At 54.9% G+C, this 26,520-nt stretch overlaps 1 protein-coding gene across 13 annotated transcripts in view; it reads left to right on the forward strand.

The window, feature by feature from the left end:
* The window catches only part of SDK1 (sidekick cell adhesion molecule 1), an 840,913-nt gene that overhangs the window by 560,863 nt on the left and 253,530 nt on the right, over positions 1 to 26,520 (forward strand). For 7 of the 13 annotated variants that reach the window (XR_014072185.1, XM_081552683.1, XM_081552682.1 and 4 more), the window contains 4 exons: positions 1,431 to 1,607; positions 8,128 to 8,264; positions 21,134 to 21,281; positions 22,193 to 22,333. Coding sequence is in view for 4 of the 13 variants with exons in the window: in XM_081552683.1 (XP_081408809.1) it covers positions 1,431 to 1,607; positions 8,128 to 8,264; positions 21,134 to 21,281; positions 22,193 to 22,333 (603 nt within the window). In the remaining 9 variants the exon portion in view is untranslated. Of the gene's footprint in view, positions 1 to 1,430; positions 1,608 to 8,127; positions 8,265 to 21,133; positions 21,282 to 22,192; positions 22,334 to 24,585; positions 24,697 to 26,520 lie in introns of those variants that run through there. The other 6 variants (XR_014072186.1, XM_081552686.1, XM_081552691.1 and 3 more) reach the window with 3 other exon arrangements.

Raw genomic sequence — 26,520 nt, forward strand, 5'->3', positions numbered from 1 at the left:
TGTTTCCTCACTCTTCCTGGGCAGCTATCGGACAAATTGAGGATTGTATTTCTACCTGCCTCTCTGGAGTTCCCCAGAGCTCAGAAATCAAGTTTGCCTTCCTTACAAGAACGTTGAATGCAAAGCAAACACACGAAAACCAACGAGGTAGAAGATTACCTAGAGAATTCTTGGATTCTAGAGAATTCATTCATTTCTAAAGGACTTGAGAGTGTCGCCCAACAAAGGACAAAGAGATATTTTTCTGCTGCCCTAAGGCCACTAGAGAAGCCCCCTCAGATCTGTGTGGTTTCCTCGTAGCTTCTTATGTGTGGTTAAACAGAGTCGGAGCTCCCTTCCTGAGAAGTGATTAAGTTGCTCACTCTGGGCACCCCGAGGGGCGCCGGCCCTGAGCACTGGCCGCTGAGTGCCGGCCACGAGCGCTGTTCCCAGAGTAAGCAGCAGATTCACTTCCTTCCCTCTGTCTGCGGGTGATTCCAGACGAGCCGTCTGTCGACGCCCGTGCTCTAGGTGCATTAAGCCTTTAAAGAATGGGCGTGTTTTGGAAATCCAGCCCAGGATTTGGGAAAGGAAAGCAGCACTTGGCTCCCACCCAGCAGTGACCAGTGAGGGGCCCCTGCCCACCCCCAGTCCAAGGCTGGACGGGCTCCTAGCGGCATCCACATTTGAAAAGAAAAGTGTGCTCAAGTGTCATAAGGAATGAAAAGAGAAGGGCATGCAGTTTTAAGGACAGAATGACTGGGTTTTAAGAAAGTGTGTTGACAGGGTGTGATCCATTTTCTTCAGAAATTGGGGAATTCCGCCCTGGGGATTTTTAAGCAGCCCTGCCCCCGTCCAGCTGTACTCTGGCCTCCAGGATGTTCCTCAGCGGGAGGGGCAGATGTAGTGGTGACAGGAGTGACCACAACCCCTCAGACTTCCCGTCCCGAACCCCAGGACCGAGCAGTGTCTGCCCTTGTCTTCAGCATCCTGGTTTTAACTTCAGCATCTGCCTCTGTGTTGTGGCCAAGACCTTAGGTTGCTTTCCTTTTTCTAACGTATATTCACGTGTTAGGTACCACCCTTTAAAGAGCACATTTCAGTGGTTCTTACTGTTTACTACAATATATTCAGAAAGTTGTGCTGCCCAGATGGCTCTAGTGGTAAAGAACCCGCCTGCCAATGCAGGAGACATAAGAGACATGCGTTTGATCCCTGGGTCAGGAAGATCCCCTGGAGGGGGGCATGGCCACTCACTCCAGTGTTCTTGCCTGGAGAATCCCACGGACAGAGGAGCCTGGCGGGCTACAGTCCATGGGGTCACAAAGACCTGGACACAACTGAAGCGACTTAGCACACACATTCACAAAGTCACCAATGGCTCACTTTTTAATGGAGGGGGAAGGTCAGCAGCCGGGGTCCTCACTCAGGCCTCTCTGCTTGGCCCACAGCTACGTGTGGAAGAAGGACAACGTGGTCATCGCCCCGTCCAGCAGCTCCAGGGTCGTGGTGGAGAAAGACGGGTCCCTCCTCATCAGCCAGACGTGGTCGGGCGACATTGGGGACTACACGTGCGGGGTCGTCTCCGAGGGCGGGAACGACTCCAGGACGGCGCGCCTGGAGGTGATGTGAGTACCGTGCCCGCGTGCGCACAACGTCACCGCCGCTCCACGCGGCCGCCCAGTCACACGCGCCGTGGGGTCAGAGGCCACCGCCCTGGGCCGCAGGCAGGCACACTCGCAGGGCCGGGGGTTTGGTAATCGCCTCGGGGCTCAGACACGCACACTTACAGGGTGGGGGCCGGTAACCCTAAAGTCAGATCATGCCCGCCTTCAGCTTGGCTGGCTCACGATCTCTTTTCCTCCTCGATGATCCCCTCCGACCCTGCATCCTGACAGACTGTTTACCCCGCCTTTCCACGGGATGCCCGCTGAGGATCGGCAGGCCGGCCCAGTGCCCCTGAGAGCCCACTGCCTCTCTGAGGGGAGGTGCGCACCTCCCACCAGAACTCACAGACGTGGCGGGCCGCTGCCCATCCCGCCTGCCTGGCCTTCCAGGGGGCGGGTCGTGGGGGCCACACTCGCCTCCCACAGCCCCTCTCCTCACAGGCAGGAAGCTGAAGGGCCTGCTGACCAGGTTGTCTTTGCAGCGCAGATTTGTTGTTGTTCAGCTGCTAAGTCGTGTCTGACTCCTTTGTGACCCATGGGCTGCAGCGCGCCAGGCTCCTGTGTCCTCCACTGTCTCCCAGAGTTTGCTCCCAGAGTCCACTGGGTCGGTGATGCCGTTTAACCATCTCACCCTCTGTCCCCCCTTCTTCTCTCCCTCCTGGAGTGGAGGATGACACAGCTCTGCGTTTTGAGGCCTGGCCACGTTTGGCATACCTGAGGCGCTCAATAAATGCACATTGGTTGGTTGAATGAATGTGTGTGTTGCAGGCCTCCAGTTGTCCTCCCAGCCAATCTGCTCAGGCCTCTGGCCTGCCTTTAGGTGTGCACGTGCCTGGGGCCCCCACCACTTGAGGGTGCCCGCCCTGCTCAGCCCTGGTCCCCTGCCTTCCTTCCCCCATCTACAGCTCACGGGAAGACCCTCCTAAAAATTGTTGATGATTCTGGCGTCCACGACCCGTGAATCCACATGACGCTCTGTGCTAGTCACAGTTAAACTCCCTTTGAGTACTCTTAGATCATCCATCATTGGCATCAAATAAATAAATGTTAGCATTTCATAAAGATTCTGTCAGCAGAAGCCAAACTGCATGCTTCCAATGCAGTGCATTCTTTCTATTCCGCACAGTTTTTATGTTCTGCTGATTTACATATCTTCCCTACTATGCACTTATTTGATTTCCTCTAAGTAAAATACATTTTTTTCAGCAAATGTTGCTGTATCTATAAAATAATGGGCTTTCTGTAATGGGAAAACACCTCATCTCCAAATACAGAAATACTGCAGATTCGCGATTCAAACCAATTTAGGTGCGACTGGTTGTAGAGCTGATCTGAGAGACAGCGGTCCTTGTGCATTGTTGGTGTAATAAGCTCTCAGTTCTTCCAAATCGGAATGAATGGGGAAGGTTGTAGGTTAGAGCACGCGTATCTTTAGATCCAATAAGGTCCTAACTCTAGGACGTCGGCAATGACGATAGTGATGATAATAGTCATAACTCAGGATTGCGGGGCGTTCGAGCTTCTCAGAAAACTTGCAAATCCAGTGCGTTAACGTCGCCCGGATTTGCTCGGATGACAACAACAGCAATCTCCTGTTGCAGGAGTGACTGAGAGCTACTCAAGGCTAAACAGGGTCCTTCAGAAGGGCCTGCAAGCGTGCTTCCCGGCCTCCCCACTCGAGTTAAAAGCCTCTTTGTTAAATATAGAAATTAGGAGCGTTACAAGTGGGCTTCCAGGAGCAGGCCAGTCCCTGGCAGCTCTCCTGTGGGCTTGCTCCATAGTTGGCGCCCTGGAGCGTCTGCTCTGTGTCAGCCTGGGGGGCGGGGGCGCTAGGGGACCCTGGAGGGGGGAGAAGCCACCATCGCAGCAAGGCTACCGGCCCCCGAGCGACGCTGGCCTGGGGGCCCCTCCCCAGCTCTCACGCTGCAGCCTCGGTTTTCTCACCTGTGAACGGGGCACGTTATTGTTTACCTCGAAGGATGGCGGTGACGTTTGAATGGACTGGCCAGGAGCCCAGCTCAGAGGGGGCAGTCAGTCCCAGCTCTTTCTATTCCTCACCATCTCATAGAAAATGCTCCTCTTTTCATCAACAGCACCCCCACACACACACACACACGCACACACACTGGGGCCAAGAGGTGTCTCTCTCCCACCCTACTTTATTTTTGCCTGAAGTCTGTGACCCTCGGATGCCCCAGGTGTGTCTGTCTGCCATAGAGGCCTCGGTGCCTGAAACAGGTGGCCCATCAGTGTCTGAGGAAGCCCCGTTCCGCTTAACAGATTGAGACAGGTTTGGGTGTTTGATGCCAGCAAGGAGGGCTGATTTCAGAGGGGTCTGCCTCACCCCTCCCAGAGAAGTGAGGCCTCTGCAGTTCCAGAGGCTCTCATGGCGCATCTGACCATTAACAACACACAGTCTTGGTTACACTGGTCATTGGTCGTGTTAGGTGTGTGTGCTACCAGTTTGCTAGAGCCTTACAGGAAGAAACAGGGTCTGGGGTGACTGCAGACCCCCGAAGCTTCTTGCTGTATTGAGCACCCCAGAGGGACCAGACGCCAAGGCTCTGTGGGTTGACTGTTAATCATTTAAAAACCCAATTAGCACTGCATCTTTCCTTCTGAGACCAGAGACTAATTCCTCTGAGCCACAGTACAGAGGAAAGCCTCATTTACGGAGCGGCTGGAAGACGCGGCCCCGAGGCAGTGGGAGAGGTTTCCTTCACTAGAACCGCTTCTGACAAAGCTGTGATAAGGAGCGAACAATTTAGTGCCATTTCGCAAGTTATCGGGCCCCCACTGCCTTCATCCTCAGAGTGAAGTCAGAGAAGATGGGTTTGACCGAGGCTTGTTTGTCTGCTCAAGGGGCAGGGCTTTTCTATAGAAAAATGCTCATGGGACCCCCTCCCTCCCGGGGAGCCCCCCACAGGCACCCCTTTACCATCCGCTTCCTCTCGGGTCTCCTCCCCAGCTGGTTTTTCCCAAACGCACCTCGCTGCCTCGCCTCCCCGCGCAGGCCGGGCTTGGCTGCTGGTAATTTCTGCCATCGCTGCGGCCTGGTTTCCCTGAGGGTGCGTTCTCTTCACACCGCGCGGTGACTCGGCACTGGACTCACCCCCACGTCCTCGGACCCCTTTCATCCGTCACCCCGTCTGCGCATCAGTGTCTGTGAGTCACCCTGCTGACCGTTGATCTCCTTTCCAAGCTGGCAGAGAAGTGCCAAGACACCGTCTCCTGCTATCAGATAAGATCCTCCGAAATGGACTCAGAATATTGGAAAGCCTCATTTGTCGGCCACGGACGGGTTAGTCGAGTATTTCACCAAGCTTAACTTCCAAGATAACCAAAACTTATCATTTAAAGAAATAATGTATGTTTCCAATGTATATTAAAGAGTTCTTCGCATCGTGAAACCGGTAATATTGAACACCAGAGATATGCCAGAGAGAATTTTCAAATGGGGGAGGCTGGAACCAGAAAAAAAAAAAAATCTAAATTCCCTTCCGACCCGGGGTCCTGTGATGTATGTAAAAACCGCACTTTGTGTCGGCCGTCGTCCGGGGGTGACCGTGGACTTGGGGCGGCGGTGGACAAGGGCTTGTTATTTCCAGCCCCGTCACAGACAGCGACATCCTCGGGCACCGCTGGCTCTAGATCTCGGTACCGGCTCTAAATGTCTCAAGGCCACTTTGCCTTTTAAGTTCCTAAGTCTCCCCAGTCTTTTTAGAATGCTCCTCTCGCCCGCCCACCGCAGGCTCGGGGCTGCCGTTGCTGCTGTTCAGCATGCCCCCCTCTTCACAGGCCCTGTGCTCTTCCCCTTGGTGGCCTTTCAGGGCCTGGGAGGCAGGACCCCAGACCTGCTCCCCGGGTGAGATGGATGGACCAGGGCCTTGTCCGAGCCGGCTCCAGGACTTCCTGAGCAGACGCCTGGACAGGAGGCTGCCTGCAGTGATCAGCAGACACGGAGTGGTGAGCGGCCCTCCGTCTCAACAGCACTCCAGCCCCAGGGAGAGAGCCGTCCACCTGCCTGTCAGATGGGTTGTTGCTAAGTGCGCCGCATTTAGGCTGAGAGGCATGACCTGACGCTGAGCGCAGACCCAGGGTCTTCCCGGCTGTGGGAACATGAGGATCAGACCCCTCATACCCCCGGGACAGGGTGTGCAGAGATGCTCTGGGCCACGGCCAACTCTCCTCTTGTGCAGAAGGAGCCTGTCCCTTCCCGCCGCCCCCTGTCCTGTCCGTCCCTCCTCGAGGACAGGAAGGCCGCTCTGCGAGGCCGGTCCCGAGCCCGCCGTGCGCCCCTCCTCCAGCTGCCGGGTCCTCCCCAGACCCTACCCGCGTCAGCCCCGGCCGCCTGCCTGCTCTGACCACTAACCAGCTGTGTCCCACGTCTGTTCTCCCTCCTGACGGTCACACAGAGCATCCTCTGACAGTTTGTCGCCAGGACCCTTTCTAACGAGCTGCCCTCGGAAAGTCAGCGTCACACAGACAGCCAGAAATCCTGGACCCGGGCCTCTCTCACTTGCCTCCCTCCACGACGCAGTGTGACCCCACGGCGCCCCGGTCCTGCCCGCGCCCTCAGCAGCCACTGCCCACCCGGTCCTCCGTCTTCAGCCGGATCCTCTCATCCTCGGCCCCCGCCTCTCCCGCAGGGCTCTGCCTCTTGGCTGCTGTCCCCAGCGTGGCTTCCCAGCTGGGCACTCTGGGCAGCCAGGGCTGTGGCCGCCTCCTGGCTGTGTCCACGCCTGGGAGGGTGGGCTGCAGAGGGCTCTGTTCCTCCCTCCTCTCCGGCGGGGTCAGCGCGCCCACCCTCCCCACGTCCCCCGTGTGCCGCTCGGCTCCAGACGCCGGTGACAGGGGGTGGGCAAGAGGCTGCCCTGGCGGAGGACGAGCGCCCATCGTCCAGCACACGCCCTGGCCCTGCTCCACGGGGCTTCACGACATTTGTTCAGCTTAAGAGTCTGTAAATTACAGAGAGAGTCGAGGTAGGCGTGATGAGTTCTGGTCGAGTCAGGGGCGAGGGGGTGCAGAGGGTCCCCACAGAGGGGAGACTGAGCTCTGGAGGCTGGGCGAGTGGTGGGTTACGGGCTTGGTCCCCCTGGGCAGTGCGGTGCTCTCAGGAGAGCGCCTGGGGGGGCAATGCTGGCTGACGAGCGGGGAGGGGGCACCGCTGAGGGCAGGGAGCCATGTGACCCCCGGCAGAGCTCAGGGCTCCACGAAAGCCTGAGCCTCATGACTCCGGGAGCACTGGTATGAGGACACAGCAGAGGGGCCCCTTTCCTGATTTAAAACTCAGTTCACAGTTAAAGAGAAAACAGCACAACATTTCAGGCCTGAGTTCATCCTTCGTTGCACTGATTTAAAGTCGCGGTCTACGTGAGAAATATTAGTTTGTTTATAAAGCGCATGGGTGGGTTAGAGAGGGCTGTGTTTCTTAGGTAGCTGCAAGCACATAACAGCTTAATAAATTTCCAAGTGTAATCAGTACATTTTTTAAATTAAAAATATCAAGTATAATTATGGCTTTCTGTGCTGGCCTGTGTGGGTCAGCAGTAATTGATGTGTAAGAGAGACCGGAGCTAGCTGGTGGGTGAAGCAGGTCACACCCAGCGTCCCCTTTCCAGCCCCCTCCCCCCTGGCAGGAGGAGAAGCCAGTCCTAAGGTCCCAAAAGCAGGGCTCTGCTCCGGGGCCCGAGGTATGAAGGTTAAACACAGGCCTGGCAGCTCAGGATCGCAAGGTCGCAGCCCCGTGGGTGACGGAAACCACGCGACTGGGTTTTGAAGCTCCATCACCAGTAAATCCCCATGAAGTCCCGTTCTGTTCGTAACTTCTTCCCAGAATTTGTCTGCTTTGTGTTTCCATTTTATAGCCTTGCTGATGGGTTGTTTACTGTTTCCATGGGCTTTCAGTTAGCGTTTTCACCGCAGTTGCCTCTCAATGCCTCTCCCAAATTTCCATTAGCCAACAGAACACAGGACGACAGTATAAGTGCACAAGGCCAGTAATGAGACAGCCACGCTGTCCAAGGACACACATGGGCGTTTTGGCCGGTGACTCCAAATAGCTGGTGTTGGAAGCTTCCACAGTCGACCCTATTGCCCGGGCCTTTTCCTCTTACGTGGCTTGCTGTGTTCCCATTAACAGCCTCTCACTGCAGAAGCAACTTGGTGACCAAGTTTTCTCAATTAAACCATCTACTGTATGAAATGGGCACTCCCCACTCGATTTAAGTGAGAGTCATTACTTGTTTAATCCCTACCAGAGGGATTAAATCAAATTACGTTTGGAAAATAAAACACATTGTGAATGGTGATGGAGGTTTTTTTTTTGGGTGGGGGAGGGCAGCGAGTAGTTAGTATTTGTGTGCAGGGCCTGCTTGATGTTTTCCATTTTCAAACCATCACACACCAGGACCTCCCAGGAGGTTATCACACGGTTCTGATATGTGGGTTTTTTTTTTTTCTTTCTTCCTTTGTATCCAAGTGAGCTGCCTCATTCACCCCAGAACCTCGTGGCCAGCCTGAACCCTGCCCACAGCCATGCCGTGGTGCTCTCCTGGGTCCGACCCTTCGACGGGAACAGCCCTGTTCTTTACTACATCGTGGAGCTGTCCGAGAACAGTAAGTAGCGAAGTGGCGGTGTCGCCACGGACAATAATCAGATTTCTCCCCGGCTCTTAATGTCTTTAACCTTTCCTTCTGGCTCAGACCCACACCAGCCAGCGAAACGCTCCGGATGCTTTACAGAGTTTCAAATGGAAACCGCAGCTTGGGCTTTGGGAAACCTAAAGGGTGGCGAGCGAGCCCAGGCGGGCAGCAGCAGGAGTGGCCGCAGGGCCTCCCGTGGGCGCCGGGGTCAGTGCTGAGGCCCCGGGGCCCTGCCCACAGGGGCGCCCGGTCTGCGTGAGTAGAGAGGACACCGCAGGAGCGGCCTCTTGCCGTCGGGACCCTGACATAGCCGAGTCCCGTGGGCGTCGTCTCCTTGGAAGCAGGACTCTGTTTCTGTCGTCTTTGTGCCCTTAAGAGGCACTCACGGATGAACGGGGCCAGGTTCCCTGGTGGAGCCCCGGAGGATGAGCTCAGGTCACAGTCACCGACCCTGGGCCGTGAGGGGGGTGCCCTGTGGTGCCTGGGTTACATGAAATAGGGCACGGTTTCAAATGCATGCCAGCTGTTCCCTCAACAGTGTGCATCGTTGGTTGGCTCTTTGTCAGACATCTCGCCTAAGAAGCAGGTTTTACATACAGTCATTCATTCCGTTCGTCCATCCATCTGTCCATCTGTCCAGTACTTAGTCACGCTTGGGCATCTGCTCTGCACCAAGCACTTGGCTGGGTGCTGGCTGCAGAGCTGAAATGGTCAGCCTCAACCCCTGACAGCAAGGACGTGGTCAGACGTGTCCTCACGTCCTGCGAGCCATGCTCTCCCATTGAGGTACCTTCTTTCCAGGTGCTGTAGGGAGACAGTGTTGGGGGGGGCCCAGATGGGAGATGATCGGACGGTGCCCCTAGTGGGCGGGCGTGGCGGGAGGCCTGGGCGGGCCGAGGGCAGGGGGCAGCGTGTCCCCTCGAGGCATGTGGAAAGACCTTGAGAAGGTGAGAAGGGAGGACACAGCCTGCCCCCGGCTCCCCTGCTGGGCCCACCTGAGCTGACCGCTGCCCAGACACTTCCCTCGGAGCCTCTAGAGGAGAAGAGTCCGGAGTAGTCCACACCGCCATTGCGATTGCACTGAGCATCGTTAACACAAAGACTCTGAAGTGGGGAAGACAATTCTCTCCGGCTGGCCCTGACTTCGTCTGCGGCCTCGGCCAAGTCAGTCTGCACCGCTGTCAGTGGACGAGTCACATGTCTCCCATCTGAGCAATAGCAAGACCAGCACCGTCATCTGGGCCAACAATCGGGGTTTTATTTTTATCAGGAAACAGCGCCCTTAAGAAGCCGCTGAGCACGCTGGCTGATTACGGTCAGAAAGAGCCGCTTAGCCGCTGCTGCACTAAAATGGAGATGGTATTTGGCTTGAGCTCAGGGCTGTGCCAGCAGACGGTTCTAAATAACGCCATCTGACAGTCCCCACGTCCCTCTCCTCAGGGTACTGGCTGCCTCTAGCGTCTCCTGGCAGGCCGAGTCAGCTGCCGTCCTCCTGGAAGCCGGCGACCTGCAGGGACCACTCTGGTGTGGCTCGGTGGCGGAGGCAGGCGCTGTGTAACACCTGCCCTGTCGACGTGCCGGCATCACCGGAGGGCCTCGTCAGCGCTTTTATGGAGCAGAACTCTGCAGCTGCCGCCACAGTGTGTCCAGGTGCTCAGCCTGAGCCAAAGCCCGTTTGTGCGGAGCGTGGCCCCTGCAGGCGTCCCGAGCCCCCTGTGGAGCTGGTCGTTTCTCCTGTCCCAGGCATCTCTGCCAGAGGCCAGGGCCCGGTGAACCACCACGTCCCAAGGCCCAGCCTGAGGGACGAGCCTGCTGGGCTGAGGGCAGTTGAGGGGGGCAGGCCCAGCAGGGCTAGGGGAGCCCAGTGGACCCTCCACGGCGGGTTAGGGTTGGGGTTGGAGTTGGGGTTGGGGTTAGGGGTTAGGGTTAGGGTTGGGGTTAGGGTTGGGGTTGGGGTTAGGGGTTGGGGTTAGGGTTAGGTTTAGGGTTAGGGTTAGGTTTAGGGTTACGGGTTATGGGTTAGGGTTAGGGGTTAGGGTTAGGGTTATGTTTAGGGTTAGGTTTAGGGTTAGGGTTAGGGTTATGTTTAGGGTTAGGTTTAGGGTTAGGGTTAGGGTTAGGGTTACGGGTTAGGGTTACGGGTTATGTTTAGGGTTAGGTTTAGGGTTAGGGTTACGGGTTAGGGTTACGGGTTATGTTTAGGGTTAGGTTTAGGGTTAGGGTTACGGGTTAGGGTTACGGGTTATGTTTAGGGTTAGGTTTAGGGTTAGGGTTACGGGTTAGGGTTACGGGTTATGTTTAGGGTTAGGTTTAGGGTTAGGGTTACGGGTTAGGGTTACGGGTTAGGGTCCAGTGGTTAAGACAGCCCTCTTCGACTGCATGGGGCACAGGTTCAATCCCAAGTCAGAGACCTAAGGTCCCAGAGGCTGTGTGACACGAACAAAGGAAAAGAGAGAGGGCAGGGGCTCTTGATGTCTTCACAGCAGGGACTCTGCTCCACAGCAGAAGGACGTGGCCCACTCTAAAGTGCTGGTTGAGTTTGATCAGGGCTAATGTTTAAGATCATTACAGTCCCCAGGGGGAGGGCGCCAGAAAAGCCTGTGACGGACCCTGAAGTGGACCCAAGGGCAGGCCGCTGGGCGTCCCTTTGAGCTGCCTTCAGGGTCACCTGAGGCTTTAGGGCCTGTACTTTTCATTATTTTTGAGCTCTTTTTACAACTCTAGATTATAGAAAGCTCACAATGATGTGAATAATTCCTGTCCATACAGATCGCGTGTCCTGGTGATAAGTCATGACTGTAGTAGTTGGTTATTGCTCTGAAGCTACTGGCCAGTTTTGCCTCTATTTCATTATCACGTTCCTAATGGTCAGCATGTACCTGTGTTGTTTGAATTCTCTTCTGATACATTGTAACATCTTACTGGTTCCCTCATTAATCAATGGCAGCTAGAATCTTTGGGCTTGGCTCCTTGCTCAGTGGTAAAGAATCGGCTAGCCAGTGCAGGAGATGGGGGTTCAATCCCTGGGTCAGAAGGTCCCCGGGAGAAGGGAATGGCTACCCACTCCAGTATACTTGCCTGGGAAATCCCATGGGTGGGGAAGCCTGGTGGGCTCCAGTCCATGGGGTCGCAAAGACACTTAAGGGCCCCAAATGTGGCCCCGAAATGTGTTTCTGCTCCCAACCACCTGGACACTAGTCCCAGGCCCACTTCTGACCCAGTCGCCAGCCCTAGTCTCCTCCTGCATAGAAGCACTCTAGAGAGCAGAGGCCGGGCTTGTGGCGCGGTTCAGCTCAGTCCAGTCGCACAGTCGAGACCCCCGGGAGGTGGGGAAAGCCTGCCTTCGCGGGGAGACCGCTCATGGCTCAGCCCGCTCTCCTCCCGCACGGGTGTCTGTCTGTCCGTCAGCTGGCAGCTGCCACCCTGAGAGCGTGTGTGACCTCCTCCTCCCCGCTTGGTATCACGAACTTCAAAGCTGACGCCCGGCTGCGTGTTGTTTTCTCGCCGAGGTGGCAGAGAGACTTTGTTCTTATGCTTCAGATTCTTTGCGACCGTCTTTGAAACACATGTCAGACGGGCGCCCTCTCACAGCCCGTGAGAGTGGGGAAGTGGCTTCATCCGAGCCCACTTTCTGCGGGTTTTGCACATTGAACCTCATACTGACAGCACTCGCTCCCCTTTAAAATCCATCCAGACCCTCCCTGTTGCGTCGCTGTGTCATCGGTGCAGAGCCGGGCGGAGGCAGGGGGCTTGGGGGCTCGTCTCCTACCCCAGGCTGAGCTCCCCTCCACTTCTGGGCCTCTCCAGGCCCCACATCTAGCCACTCTGTCCAGCATCTCCTTCTCTGACTCAGACGGCCTCTCCCGTTCAGGGACCACACCCTTCCCAGGACCGCGTCCCCTCATGAGCCCACCTGGGGCGCGTCTGGCGTTTCCCCCAGAGCTGAGGAGGCTCAGGCCCGGGGACGCAAACGGCTGACGGTCTCACAGCCTGTTCTTGGCGTCACTCCGGCCATATTCCTTAGCAGGGAATTTCGTTTAGTTCCCAAGTTCCCAGCTCTTTTTGTTCTTCACTTTAAGACAAAACTTACAGCCCTCACCCTGCACAGTTCTATTGTTTCTCTAAAACAGACACAGCAGAGAAAGCCTTCCCAGCGCGGGCCTGTGAAACTGCTGTCACCGCCTGCCCTTTGAGGTTCTGTCTGAGACAGAAGATGCTGTCCCTTCCTGCTCCTTCTCCTGGCCCCATGACCATCTCTGACTAGTCTCAGCCTCTCAGCCCAGCCTTCCTGGGGGGCCTTGGAGACCTCCATCTTACCCCCCATGGGTGCCACGAGCAGCTCTGCATCACAGCATCCTTTCACAATGGTGCTTCAGGTCACTCATTTAAGGCATGTTTGATGCCATGATAGAATCACGGAAGACCTCATGGTCTTCTCTCAAGAGTGCAGGCTATTCTAAAAATGTTATTTCTGCCAGCTCAAGCTTGAAATTCTAAAGTGCCACTACAAATTATATTCCTCTCATTCTTTTAATCATTCTTTATCCAGAATCCTATAGAAGGATCTCATTTAACCTTCACGGAACCAGCTATTATCTGTGCTGCTCCTTTAACACCAGATGAGCTGTGAATAAGCCAGGAGAGGCAGTTCTGTAGCCCAGACACGCTCACCTCTGAGTTCTCACATCTGCCCAGAGCAGGTGAGTGGCTCAGAGCGGGGATCAATTCCACAGCCCCCATCCCAGCAGCTTCACTCTGAGGAGCTTGAGATTATGTGTTGTCTGGGCTTTGAAACTGTCTCTGTTGACACAATGACAATAATCTGAGGGCCCTTTAGCATAGAGAAGCAAATGTTATTCATCCCACCAAAGTAATTTCAATAACTCATTGAGCTGAGCACCGAAATATAGGTCAGAGTCTCTGAAAAACTTGAAAATAATTACAGCAAGCACTTGAAAAATCATGAGGGTGGTTTAGAAGACAACCGTAGTATTGACCTGTGCTTGCTTCGTTCCATTTTTTTCTGCTGCTCTCTTTTTTTTTTTCCCTAATTTTGGAAAAGAGTTTATATTGCTTTTTTGAGTGATACGTACACATATATTTTTGTATGTGTGTATATGTTTAAAAAAAGCTACCTTTAGTATTACTTTATGGATGTACAGTTCTTAGAGTCAATCCAGGTTTTATAGAGTATGTAATTTTGGAGACTTTTTTAAGAAAAAAAAAATATTCAGGGCTTCCCTGGTGGTCCAGTGGTTAAGAATTCACCTTGCAACACAGGGGGCACCGGTTCAATCCCTGGTCCAGGAAGATCGCACATGCTGCCGAGCAGCTGAGCCCCTGCACTGCCTCTCTGGAAGCCCAAGCGCCACAGAGCCCCCTGCTCTGCAACAGGAGAGGCGCCGTGGTGGGAAGGCCACACAGCACCTGGAGGATAGCCCCCACTCGCCTCAGTTAAAGAAAGCCCACCCAGCAGCAAAGACCCAGCACAGCTAAAAATAACTAAATAACATGTAAAAAAATAAAAACATTCAAAGGTGAAAGGACCCCCACAGGGATCTTGGGCAGGGCCAGTGCACATGGGGGCCAAGGGCTCAACGTGCCCCTGGAGGGGGCATCGGGTGACCTCTGTTGGCAGTTGGTGGCGGTCCCAGCCCCCTGCTCTCAGCGCACCCCAAGGCAGCAGGTCCCCAAACACGAGAGGTTCCCGTGAGCCCCGACAGGATGGCCCACTCTGCAGAGTGAGCTCTAGGAGATCCCGCGGCCTTCAGTCCCGGCTCTCCATGTCCAGCTAGCGTGTGCCGGGCGTGCCTGGCGGCCACACACCACAGCCCCGCCGGCCTCCTGTGCAGGCCCCGCATGCCCCCTCGTCCAGGTCCACATCGCCCTGTTAACTAGCCGGCCTTTCCCTGCCCCCCACTTGCTAAACATTTTATTCAGAACGTTTAGGTTTACAGAACAGTCGTGGGGAGAGAGTTCCCCAGACCCCACGCTCGGTTTCCCCTCTCATCCCCTTGCCTTCGTGCGGGACGCTGTCTAAGTCAGTGAGCCGACGTTGCTGCACGATTGTCACCTAAAGGCCAGGCTTTGTTCCGTCTCCTCGGCGTTCTGCACATGTCTGTTTCTGTCCCAGAACCCCACCTGGCCCCACACCCCATTCAGGGGCCTTGGGCGTCTCCGTGGGCTCCTCCTGGCCCGGCAGGTTCTCAGACTTACCGTGACGTGGACGGTGGTGACAGTCTGGGGAGGAAGGGGAGTGCTGGAGGTCCTCTCACACTTAGGCTGGGGCCTGGGGTCTGGGAGAGAGACCACGGGGCGCAGCGCCCTCCCACCCCTGCCACCAGGCACCGCTCTCAGCGCGGCTGCTGCTGTTGACGTGGACGGGCCCGTGACGGTGGGAGCTGCAAGTGAGCGTGCGCCTGGGTCACCTCCTCCGTGGCCCCCTCCTGAGTGTGCACCGTCAGCCTAAGAAACCTAGAACACTTGCGTCCCGCGTCTGCACGGCCAGCCCCGGCTGGGAGAGGAGTCTCCCCTGAGCATGACCTTCCCGGACCCCAAAGGTGACAGTCCAGAGGACAGCTCCCCTTCTGCATCCTCTCTGTGACCGAGCCCTTGGCTTTCCTGCTGCAATACCGAGCAACTGCCTGAAGTCAAAACAACGAAGCTGTACTTATCTGGAAGTTTCCACGACATGGGAGGATCAGGCTGTCATCCGTGCCTCTGTTTCCCGCGTGTGGATGCAGACAATGGTGCCCACTGCGGGTCACCATGGAGCCATCTAGCAGCGCCTGGCATGGCAGGTGCTTCCCCAGAAAAAGGACAAATCCGGGTCCCGGGGTGAGTCAGGCCCTCTTCTAGGTGCTGAGGCTCTGACGGTGACTCGGTGCATCCGAATGGAGTTTATCTCCTGGGTGGCTTTCTAAGTGGGTGCGTGTGAGTGCCTGCTCGGTCACTCAGCTGTGTCTGACTCTTTCATGACCCTGTGGACTTGCCCGCCAGGCTCCTCTGTCCATGGGATTTCCCAGGCAAGAGTACTGGAGTAGGTTCGCCATTTCCTCCTCCAGCGGATCTTCCTGACACCGGGATCAAGCCAGCATCTCCTACACTGGCAGGCGGATTCTTTACCACTGAGCCACCTGGGAAGCCCCACTTAGGTGGATATCTATTCTTATTATAATTCTTACAAAAATACTTCTATTTCAGAAGACATAGTATGCAGACAGTTGTAGCCAAATCAGCAGTGGAATTACAATTAGAAAAATAATAAATTTGCATCTTATTTTTCCACTTAGCTCTCTCTGTAACCTGGAGGAAGTTGTTTTAATGAAAGCATGTTCATTCTTATTTGTACAAAAAAAACACAAGGGACAGCATCAGTGAGATCTCATCTTTTCATCTACCAAGTGTACAACTGAAGACAGTCGTAATGCCCACTGCTGGCAATGCTGTGACAAAACAGTCACTTTCTAAAAACTTTTCATTAGGAAAAATACTAAATACGCACAAAGGTACAGAGTATTCTTGTGTTCGGTTTCAGAAACCATCAATAGTTGACGGCACTTGTTTCATCAGTTCTCCCACTCTTTTTGCTCGAGTATTTTACAAGAAGTCCCAGAGATTTTGTCATTTCATCCATAGGTGATGCAGTAAATACTCAAACAGGGGCACCAAACAAAATTAATAGAATCCTTAATATCATCTTACACTCAGTCCACGTTTAAGTGTCCCTATTTAAATTTTTTAAAAAAGCCTTTTCACAGTTGATTTGCCCGAATCAGGATCCAAACCAGGTCCGTCTGTCGTGTTGGTGGTTTTGCCTGTTTCATCTCTTAATCCACTTGCCCTGTTCTCAGCCCCCGCCCCGTCCCCTTCCTCCCCAACCCCGTCCCCTGCTCTCCCTGCCGCACAGGCCAGGCGCTTCCTGTCCAATGTCTCCAGCCTCTGGCGGCTTGCTTCCTCCTGGTGCCGTCGAACTGGTTCCTGCATCGTCTTTATTGCCCAGAGACACTCAGCCTCTGGTTTTGTGTGCCTTCTTGGTGTGCACACACGCACGTGTGTGTGTGTGTGTGTGTGTGTGTGTACCTCCCGGGTGCTGCTGGGCACCCCATACCTCTGGGCACCCCATACCTCGTCACAAGAGGAGACAGCGGAGGCCCTGCTGCTCTGCCCTCAGTGACGTTGGACTGCCCGGGAGCCTAGGCGGCGACAGCCCGTATATCTGGGGAGAAGTTACTTAAACTTCCTGGAGCCTTGATTTCTCGGCCTGTTAAGCGGGGAGAGAGTGCCTCCTCCCCAGATGTCTCGTGTGGTCATGAATGTGAAAGAGCTTCCAGAAGGTAGACAGCAGCACAAACATTAGGTATTAACAGTAATAATGGTTCTTTTGGCAATAAGGAAATTTTCTTTGGAAAGTAGTTTCCTTCCTCAAGTACCTTTAATTGAGAAAATGGTGATGCTCTTTTTTTTTTTTATATCGAAAAAAGCTTCCGGTTCATTTGGGAAGACTGAAAACCGCCAGCTTTTTAACCAACAGACAGAGTGGAGGGGTGATTACCGCCTTGTGGTTTCCGGGCACTGGAAGCCAGGAGAGAAGCTCAGTGATGCCCATCTGTGGAGCAGAGGCTGGGGAAGGCTGGAATTCCTTAGTCTTCTAGATCAGAGTGGAGAAGGCGATGGCACCCACTCCAGTGCTCTTGTCTGGAAAGTCCCGTGGACGGAGGAGGCTGGTAGGCTACGGTCCATGGGGTCGCTAAGAGTCGGATACGACTGAGCGACTTCACTTTCACTTTTCCCTTTCATGCACTGGAGAAGGAAATGGCAACCCACTCCAGTATTCTTGCCTGGAGAATCCCAGGGACGGTGGAGCCTGGTGGGCTGCCGTCTGTGGGGTCACACAGAGTCGGACACGACTGAAGCGACTTAGACTTAGACTCTGGATCAGAGGAGCAATGGGCATCCCCAAGGGGCAGGAAAAAAGCTGTTGAGAGTTTTATGGGGTGGTTTCCTCTATCGAAAGGTTCTGCATTCCAGCCCTAAGAGAAGCACCTCACGGTACTCTTCTGTGAGGACCTGGGGAAGAATCTTTTAAAGGGATTTTGCGTATTGTCAGGAACAGAGTTGCTCCTTAAATTTTAACACTTCTCAGCAAGCTAGCAATTCTGAAGCTTGTGAATGAGCAAATCCTCCCCACAACCACTTTTTTTTTTTTTTTCTGATACAAATCAGAGTGCCCATGAGACGGATCAAGTTCATTTGTATCAGTCTTCAGTTTAATCTCTCTTCCTGCCAGATCTTTTATCTTCGAGCAGGAGAGGGAAAAGCATAAATACAGAATCCTGTAGATGCAGCAGGAGGACTGAGCAGAGCCCCAGGGTCTAGAGCAGATTAATAGGCCCTGTTGTCAAGTCAGACTGGGCAGCAGCTCCTGCAGCTCGGGCTGCACTTTCAGGCGCTGTTTACACCCCGCATGAACAAATGGCCCCGAGTCAGAGAGTCACGTGGGGCCAAGTCGGAGTGGGAGGGGGGAGGCCCCGCGTGGGGCCTGAAGGCGGCGTCTGAGCGCTTCTTGGCCCCTGCCCTGCGCGCTTTATCCTTCAGTCCTCGGGCTGGACCACTGTCCTTCTGACTCTGCCCCTTTGTGAAATCGCCGCCGTACCTGGCTGAGCAGTTGAGCTGTTTGCTCCCAGACCCTGCCGTCTGCAGGAAGAGATGGACGCAGAGACGCTTTCATCGTCGTGTGGCTCAGGGCCCTGCGGGAGCAGGCGTGCTCTCGGCTTGTGGTCAAGGGGGCCGTTACAAGGGAGAGCTGACCGAGGAGTGGGGGGAGGGAACCGAGGGAGCAGGGGCCGGCGGCAGCGGAGCCAGACTAGTGGTCACAGGGCCCGGGGAGCCGCAGGGCCCGGGGGGGAGGGTCTGTGCAGAGCCGCCCCCAGAGAAAGGGACCGACCTGGGCATGAAGAATGCAGACAGGGAGGAGGGAAGAATGTCTCCAGGGAGGAGGGAAGAGCGCCCCCACCTGCCCGACAGGCCCCCCAGGCACGGGCAAGGTGGGGACAGTCGCGAGAGTCTGAGTGAAGATGGGAGCGTCCAGCAGAGTCCCCACCGGGGCCAGGCCTGGGCCAGAGGCATCAGCACCCCGCCCTGGTCTCAGGACTCACGTGGTACCCCCCGTTGTGCTATGTGTAGATCAGGTAAAAAATTTCACTGTGGTGAGACACACACAACACGAAACATTCCATCCTAACCCTTCACATGTTGTGCAGCCGATCCGCAGACTCTTTTCATCCTGCAGAACGGAAGCTCTGTCCCATTAAACAGCTCCCCGGAACCGGCCCCCAGCCTTCTACGTTCTGGCTCCATGAATCTGACTGCTCCAGGTGTCTCACTTAAGTGGAATTGTGTGTTTTTTTGTCCTTTTGTGTCTGGTTTATTTCACTATTAAATGTCCTCAAGGTTCATCCATGTGGGAGCATAGTTCAGAATTTCCTCCCTCTTCAAGGCTGACTAATATTCCATCCCATGGATGGACCACATTCTATGTGTACATTCATCTGTTGATGGACACTTGGTTCGCACCACCTTTTAGCTACTATTAATAATGCTGTTAAGAGCATGAGTGTACAAACACCTGTTTGAGACCCTACTTTCAGTTCTTTGGGGGTATGTATTTCGACCTGGAATTGCTGGATCATATGGTAATCCTATTTTTAACTTTTTGAGGAACTGCCACCCTGTTTTCCCTAGCGGCTACACTGTTTTACATTCCCACCAGTGGTGTACGAACGTTCCAACTTCTCCACGTCCTTGCCAACACATTACTGTCTGCTCTTTGATAGCAGGTGTCTTAACGGGTGTGAAGTGGAGTTCAGTGGCCTTTTGATTTGCAACCCCCACACATATTACTGCTTTCTGGGTGGCACGATAGTAAAGAATCTGCCTGCCAATGCAGAAGACGTGGGTTCAATCCCTGGGTCAGGAAGATCCCCTAGAGGAGGAAATGGCAACCCACTCCAGTATTCTTGCTTGGGAAATCCCATGGACCCAGCAGCCTGGCGGCTACGGTCCACAGGGTCGCAAAGAGTCAGACACAAGTGAAGCACTGAGCAGACATAACACACATTTTCCTATAAGAAGCAGGAACAAAACTGAAGCACTGTAAGCGGAAGAACTCAGAGTCAGCTTCAGCCTCTGTCTTTCCAACTGGGTGTCAGCCATCTTCAGGATGGAACCTGTATCTTCTCTGAAGCCTGACTCAGCGTGCCCAGTTCCCACCAACCACATCCAGTTACGCTGACACTGGAGGAGCTTCTGTCCCTCTCTGTAGTGACAGAGGACTCTTTTCTGTAAGGGAACCTGCCCAGAAACCAGACCACGAGCTGTTTGATGTCTCGGGCTCCCAAAGTCAAAGGAGACACTGGTGCGAGTTTTTCTGTCATTGACTGGAGACGCGCACATTGCATTTTTAAAGGGAACTTAAGAGCGGCGATGCTTGTCAGTGGCAGATCACCTGCGTCCCCGAGCAGCACAGGCCAGGAAGACCGAAACGCCCAGCTGGTGGCGAGGACTGCCGTCCCAGAAGGCCATTCTGGGAGCAGCTTCATTTGGAATAATTACAAAGACTCAGCCTTCGCGGCCCAACTGGCACCATGCTGCAGAGCGTGCAGCTTCCATCAGGGAGTCCAGGCTTAGAGCGGACGGCGCTGCATGCGGGTCAGCAGGAGTCGCATCTGAGGGCCTCATTTCATTGCGGAACAGCTTATGGCTACTTCTTCACCCATAAAGATGCCGAGCGCGTTTCTGATGAGCCCCCCAAGTGCAGACTTGTAAGTCCTCATAGCCAGGCCTCTAGGTCTTCACTGAAGTGGCTGTGATGTTGTGCGCGGGCTGGGCAGGCCTGTGTGCAGTCCGAGCTGAGCCTTGTCTGACACCAGGGTCACGAGTCGCCGCTGTGTGCCACTCTCAGGCGTGGGCGAGCGATTGCAGCACCGTTTCCAAGGAACAAGAAGGACAGTCTGGTTCCCGGAAGAGTCGCCCATCCCCCCGTCTCACTTCACTGGGAACTTGACACAGTTCAGCCTCAGAGCACTTCCGAGTGGACCCGACAGGGCGCTTGTTCATCCCAAGGCTCCACGAGGTGATGGAGCCAAAAAGCCTGTCTAAACTCTGCAGAGAACGTCCCAGGGAGGGGTGGGGGCCCGGCAGAGCCCTCCGAAGCCTTGCGGGGGAGGGCCGCTCTTCCACACCTGCCCGGAAAGCCGGGGGGAAAGATATCCTAAACTCGCTGTGGGTTCATTCCGCATCTCTCCAGCCAGAGCCGCTCAGGGGCGTGGATGGAACGGGCTGCCACGCAGATGGGCGGCAGAATGCGCAGCCCATCTGTCTTTATCATGCTCATTTCCTCTTTTATTAAAATGTTAATGAATATAGTTTTTATTTATCATTTGGTGGCGTGTGCAGCATCCTTTTCTGGGAGACAAATCTGCAATCTGCCGCGTGAGCTGACGGAGAGCGCCATCTCATTACCCAGTGAACACGGGAATGAGGAACAACGCTCTGGTACCATTTAAACTGCCACGTGTGGGCTGAACAAACAATATCCCTTTACGTGGGTTGGCAGTGAGCACCGCTGAACTTGGGAGCGGGAAGCCTGGGTCCAGAGCCGGGCTCACTGGACCAGGCCACGGGACCGGTGCCTCAGTGTGCCCGTCCGTTCAGTGGGGCCAACCTCTCCATCGGCCTTGGTGAGCGACTGAGACGGGTTATGTGGATGCACTTTGCGTTCCCTCGTTATCATTCAGACGCGCGCCTGCAGAGGTTCGAACTTGTTCTGCTCCTCCTTTCAGACTCTCCCTGGAAAGTGCATCTGTCAGACGTCCGCCCCGAGATGACAAGCGTCACGGTACGCGGCCTGACCCCAGCTCGCACCTACCAATTCCGAGTGTGCGCCGTGAACCAGGTGGGCAAGGGGCAGTACAGCACGGAGACGAGCAGGTGAGCGGCCGTGCCAGCTTTGGCGCGGTGAGGGGAGCCGAGCGTGAGCATCTCGTGGGGCGGAGGGAGGCCATCATCAAGGTCACTACGAGGTCATCGACCTCCGCCCTTAGTGGCCTTAGCGGGGGACAGACACGAGTGGGAAGCCTGTAACCAAGAGGAAGCGTTGGGGTTTGCAGGGCGGGCCGGGGCTCCGTCACTGCGGAGGAAAGTTTCTTAGGCCCCTGGGGTGCTCTGACTGTGCAGACAGGAGTCATTCCCGATCACAGAGCCCCTGTGTACACGAGATTAAAGAGCTGGCGGGGTCCCTGGGCCCTTTGTGCAGCCGACCGCCTGTGGGGCGGGACTCGTAAGCACCCAGCAGGTCCGTGGGAGGCAGAGCAAACCCCGCGCTTCCCTGGTGGGTCCTGATGCTGAGTCCTCCCCACCCAGGCGGGCAGCTGCTCTCAAACCCGTTTAGATGTGACCCAGGGAAAGGGCTTCATCGCACTTCAGCGCGCCCTCCCCGCCCAGCCAGAGCTCTCGGCGGGCCCAGGTGGTGGAAGTGTTGCGAGCTCTAAACGACTGTTTTCTAATCGTGGGGGCTTGGTGTGTGAAATATTGAAGGAACTAAAGAAAGCGATTTGGAAGCAGCCCTGGACTCGGGCCAATGAGCCGGCTGGCTGGGGCTGGTGGTCCTTAAAGGGCGGAGGTACCGTGGGCCTCTCAGACAGAACAAGCTAACCCCCTGTGTCTTCCGGGACCTGTTATATCGATTTTTCCTTCCTGTCGGATCAGCTGTGTGTTTTGCTTTATTCGTCATTCGATTCGAGTACACAGTTCGGCTCAAGATTCAGCAAGATTGAGAATGGGAGCAAGGGCCCGGTGCTCCTGGGGCTCATCTCTCCTCCCCTCCTGCCCTCTCTTTTCAGACTGATGCTCCCCGAGGAGCCACCCAGCGCTCCCCCGAAAAACATAGTGGCCAGTGGGCGCACCAATCAGTCCATCATGGTCCAGTGGCAGCCGCCCCCAGAGACGGAGCACAACGGGGTGCTCCGTGGATACATCCTCAGGCAAGTAGCCCATGCCCCACCATGTTCAAGCCTTTGTGAACAGTCCAGTGTCCGTCTTGCTGAGGTTGCAAGCTCAGATGTCTGTAGGAGCCCAGCGGTAATCAAGAGACTCAGGCCAGCGGCAGGTGTCTCGGGGGTGGTGGAGACTGTGGCCACCAGCTAGAATGAGCGCCTGTGGGCAGCCTCTCGGGGACAGGCTCTTCAGATGCAGCCTTGATGCGTACACACCCTCAGGGGGTGCAGTTTAGCAGAATGGAGGGGAGTGTTCCAAGCTGGAAGTAAGGTGTGCTTATTCCTTGTAAATCCTTTTACTGTAGGTTCTTACCAGAGGTATGCATTCTAAAGTGTAATGGTTTTTAATTAAGAAGAATACAATTGCTTTCATTACAAGCCAGTTTTTACCATGCCAGTATGTTGGGCTGCCAGGTTTTCCAGCATTACCAAAACAAGGTAAAAGTCTGGCTTTTTTACATGCATTCTCACAGTTTTCCAATGTTGGGAATGAAACCAGTACGTTCTAAAACACAGGGTGGGCCACACCCTCCCAGCTGCAGACCAGACATGGCCCAGGAGTGGCCAGTCGCTCTCTCTGCTCCTCTGGGAGGGGTTTTGAGGTTCTGAGCACCTCGCGTGAACCACGCCAGCCCTGGCTGGGTTGGCAGAGGAACCTGCTTTGCCAAAAACTACTGCTAAGTTTAAAATGGCAGCAAAAGTGATTGTTTTAGTAGTTTGTCCATACAAACTACTAAAAAAAAAGAAAGTAAAACAGTATTGAAAAGGTAACTGTTAACTCCCTCCTAATAGACTGCGCAGCCATGGATGTACCCATCACCAGCCTCCGGGGGCAGGGCTGGTAGGTGTGCACTTCGCAGACGCCCAGCCCGCGCCTGTGCTAAACCTGTGATCAGGAGACACCAGGTTAACAAAGGTCTAACATGGAGCGATGTAACTTCTTAGCTAAATGTAAAACATTACGAGAGAGTTGCTTCTTTAACTCCGTTGTCTGCACAGTCGGCTCATTCCCAGCATGTATTTATGTAATCACCCGCTCATCATTTAATACACATTTATCTATATGCACGTGATGTGTGCCTGTCACAACCAATTCACTGCTGTTCTCCAGTTGTCCTCAAGCATATGAATTATCCTCTGAACACAAGCCAGATCATTATCTGCCTGAAGAGGTTCAAATGCGGCCGTCCCCCGGCTGCACGAGGGCCGCAGGGCTGAACCCGCACTCAGGGCCCCCTCAGTCTCTGAGCCCCTAGCCTCCCTTCCCTGGTTCACAGAGGAGACTGCCGATGGGTCCCCTGCGGGCAGGGGGTGCCTGTGGACCCTGGGCCCGCGAGTGCTTCCAGAGCCTGGTCTCTCTCCCTCGGGAAAGCAGCCCAGCACTTCCCACTGCTCGAGCCCAGGTTTTCCTCACTGCTCGCCCAGCTGTCCCCTGGCTCCCTGCTCATCAACTAATGAAGATAATTGGCCTCCTCTCTGGACCGGCCTCCGCCTCACATGCTTGTCATCCCATCCGCCTCTGTCTTTTTCTGACCACAGGGAGGAAAAGTTTCCCTGGGCTCCATCTGCCAAGTAAGGACTTTAAAAATCAGGCCACAGAGCCAGGCTCAGGGCGTGGAGTTTCCTAACGCAAGCTCTCTGATGTCACGAGGCCCCGTCGGGCACGGCACACTTCCCTGTTTTGTGGGATTACGACTCTTAAAAGGATTTTCTGTGATGTTGTCAGTGGAGGCAAGCGCTGGAAAAGAGGTCATCCATATTTGCAGGGGTTTCAATCCAGAGAGCCCCGAGACGCGGGTGTACCACACAGGCTGTGAATATCCCAAGTTTTCAAAAATTAAAGACCCATGGCAAAATGAATTTGCTGGGAAACATTTCCGAATAATCCTCCAGTCTGCAGATCAGCTCTGTTTGCAAGCGTGTACCCTCCGGGGCGCGGGCTCCATGTCAGACCAGCAGCACGGGCCACAGAAGAAAAAAATGGAAATAAATCACTGCCGCAGCTCCGGCCATAAGAAGTAGTTAGGGTACGTGCACAGTGATAAAATATTCATAATAATGGGCAGGGTGTTTCTTGGAGAGGAACAGAGGGGTTGTGTCCTTTAAAAACATTCTCCTGTTTATTTCTATGTAAAGAATCTTCTTCTTCTCTCTGAGGCGGTCTCCTGGGCAACGTATCCGGCCCTTCAGCGGACAGTGCCCTGTGCTTCTGTTATTAATTATGACCTTCCTAGACATTCTGTGACTATTACAAGAGCGCCCTGAGCCGCTGGTCAGAATGGAGCACGCTACCTGCCGGAAGGGAGAGCCAGGAATCGACACGGTGGCCCCTCCCCGCCTCGTAGAGACAGGTCTGAGCAGACGGGTGGGCAGACTCAGTTCCTCATGACCCAGGGTTCTCTCTTGGCCCGCTTCCTGCACAAGCAGTGTTCCCAACAGAGAAGTGTTTTGGGGGCGGGGCTTTAATCCATCAAAGCTCCTTTGCACCCATTGTTTCATCCTATTCTCGAACCGACCCCACAGGATGCCATCATTACCACGTCACCTTAGGGAGGCGGAAGCCAAGGCTCAGAGAGGTGAAGAGTTGGCTTCAGACCCTCCAGCTCATGAATCTTCTTCCCAGCCTGGTCTTCTGGGCGGCTTGCTTTGCTCTCCCTGGAGTGCATACCGGACGGTGAAGCGAGGGTCTCCAGCAGCCACGCCTGGCTGTACCCTGCTGGGTACCCGCGGTCCTGGGCCCAGGCACGTGCCAGGCTACTCCAGGGTCTGGTGTGGGTGGGAGCCAATATTTGCCTTTTTTCAAAATGCCTGATTGTCCCAGGGCCATTTATTTTCAGAGTCCCTGCTCTGTAGATGGGGAGATGGCTGGTACTCGGATGAGGCCACACCAAGCCTTCCCTGTCTAGAAGACAGGCCGTCCTGTGGTAGACTCGGTTCAGCCCGCCGTGAGCGGCGCCCACCCCTGGCGGGGGAGTCCAGTGAGGTTCAGCGGGATCGGACAGGTTGGAATAGAAGCACAGATGGGTGTGAGGCCTCCTCTTTCACATTCGCCCATCACGGAGCGCCGCTGCGTGTGCCAGCGCCTCCCCGCAAGGCTGCTGCGGGCCCCAGGGCCTCTGCGGGCCCATGTTCTGCTGCTCCTCTCAGACGCGAAACAGGAAGGCCTTGGGCCTTTGTGCTCTTCGTGGCCTGCCTGCTCTAGATCATTTCTGCCTCCTCTCCGGCAGGACTCACCGCGCACAAGTGGCCTGTAGCAGGAAGGGCTCAAAGATGAGTCTCAGAAAACCCTGATTTTCACGAAGAACATTTTACTACTGTGTCTGTACATCCTGAGTGCGTTTTCAGTCATCACTCTTCTCGGAGAGCTGTTTCCCAGTCCAGGCTTGGTTTTCGGAGTTCTTCTTTCTGAGGGCGGTAGCCTTGCTGACACGCTGGTTCGAGTGAGTCTGGCTCAGGCCCTTCCCTGCGTCCAGGCCCTGTGGCCCTGGGGACGGCGCAGTGACTACCGGGACTCTGCAGGGTCGCTCAGCGTTCTGGAGGCGCCTGAAGGCCCCAGCCTGCCATGGGGAGTGGGTGTGTTTCCCGCCCCACTCCAGGTCTGTGTCCTCCTGCACCTCTGCCATCCCCACTGAGCATCAGAGACGTGTCTTCTTGAGGAAGGAGCCAGCTCTCAGATAGAAACTCCACGCTCTTGGAAGTTATTCCCACAGCTCTCGCCCCTCAGTTTACCCAGAGGAACGATCAATTTCTGCACACATGATCATGGAAGACGTCCATCACTCAAAATAATGTTACCACAGTCCTTTCACTGTGCGAATAGCAGTGTCCCAGCTAATATGTTTTCTGTGTCCAGAGTTGTGTATGTCGTTGTTTTAAATAAATGCAACTTTAACTCTCCGCCTTTCGTCCACAAAAGAGCCTGCATACTGCCCTCTCACAGGTCCCCTAAGAGCCGCTCTTAGCAGTGGACCCGTATTTTAGGAGTGTGAGCGCCTTTGAAAGCCAATCATTCTGACTGTGGACTTCATGCCCTAGCCCAGCAGGGAGCTCAGCCCCCGGACACCAAGGGACACTGTGCTGCCCACTTCATTTCCTCCGTCATTTCAGAGTCACTGGAGGAAGGGGCCTCTAGGACTGATTTATAGCCGCAACCCACTAGAAATCTCGTCTGAAAA

The sequence above is a fragment of the Giraffa tippelskirchi genome, chromosome 13 (assembly GCF_054371585.1).
Source record: "Giraffa tippelskirchi isolate mGirTip1 chromosome 13, T2T-mGirTip1v1.2.pri, whole genome shotgun sequence".
Lineage (NCBI taxonomy): Eukaryota > Metazoa > Chordata > Mammalia > Artiodactyla > Giraffidae > Giraffa > Giraffa tippelskirchi.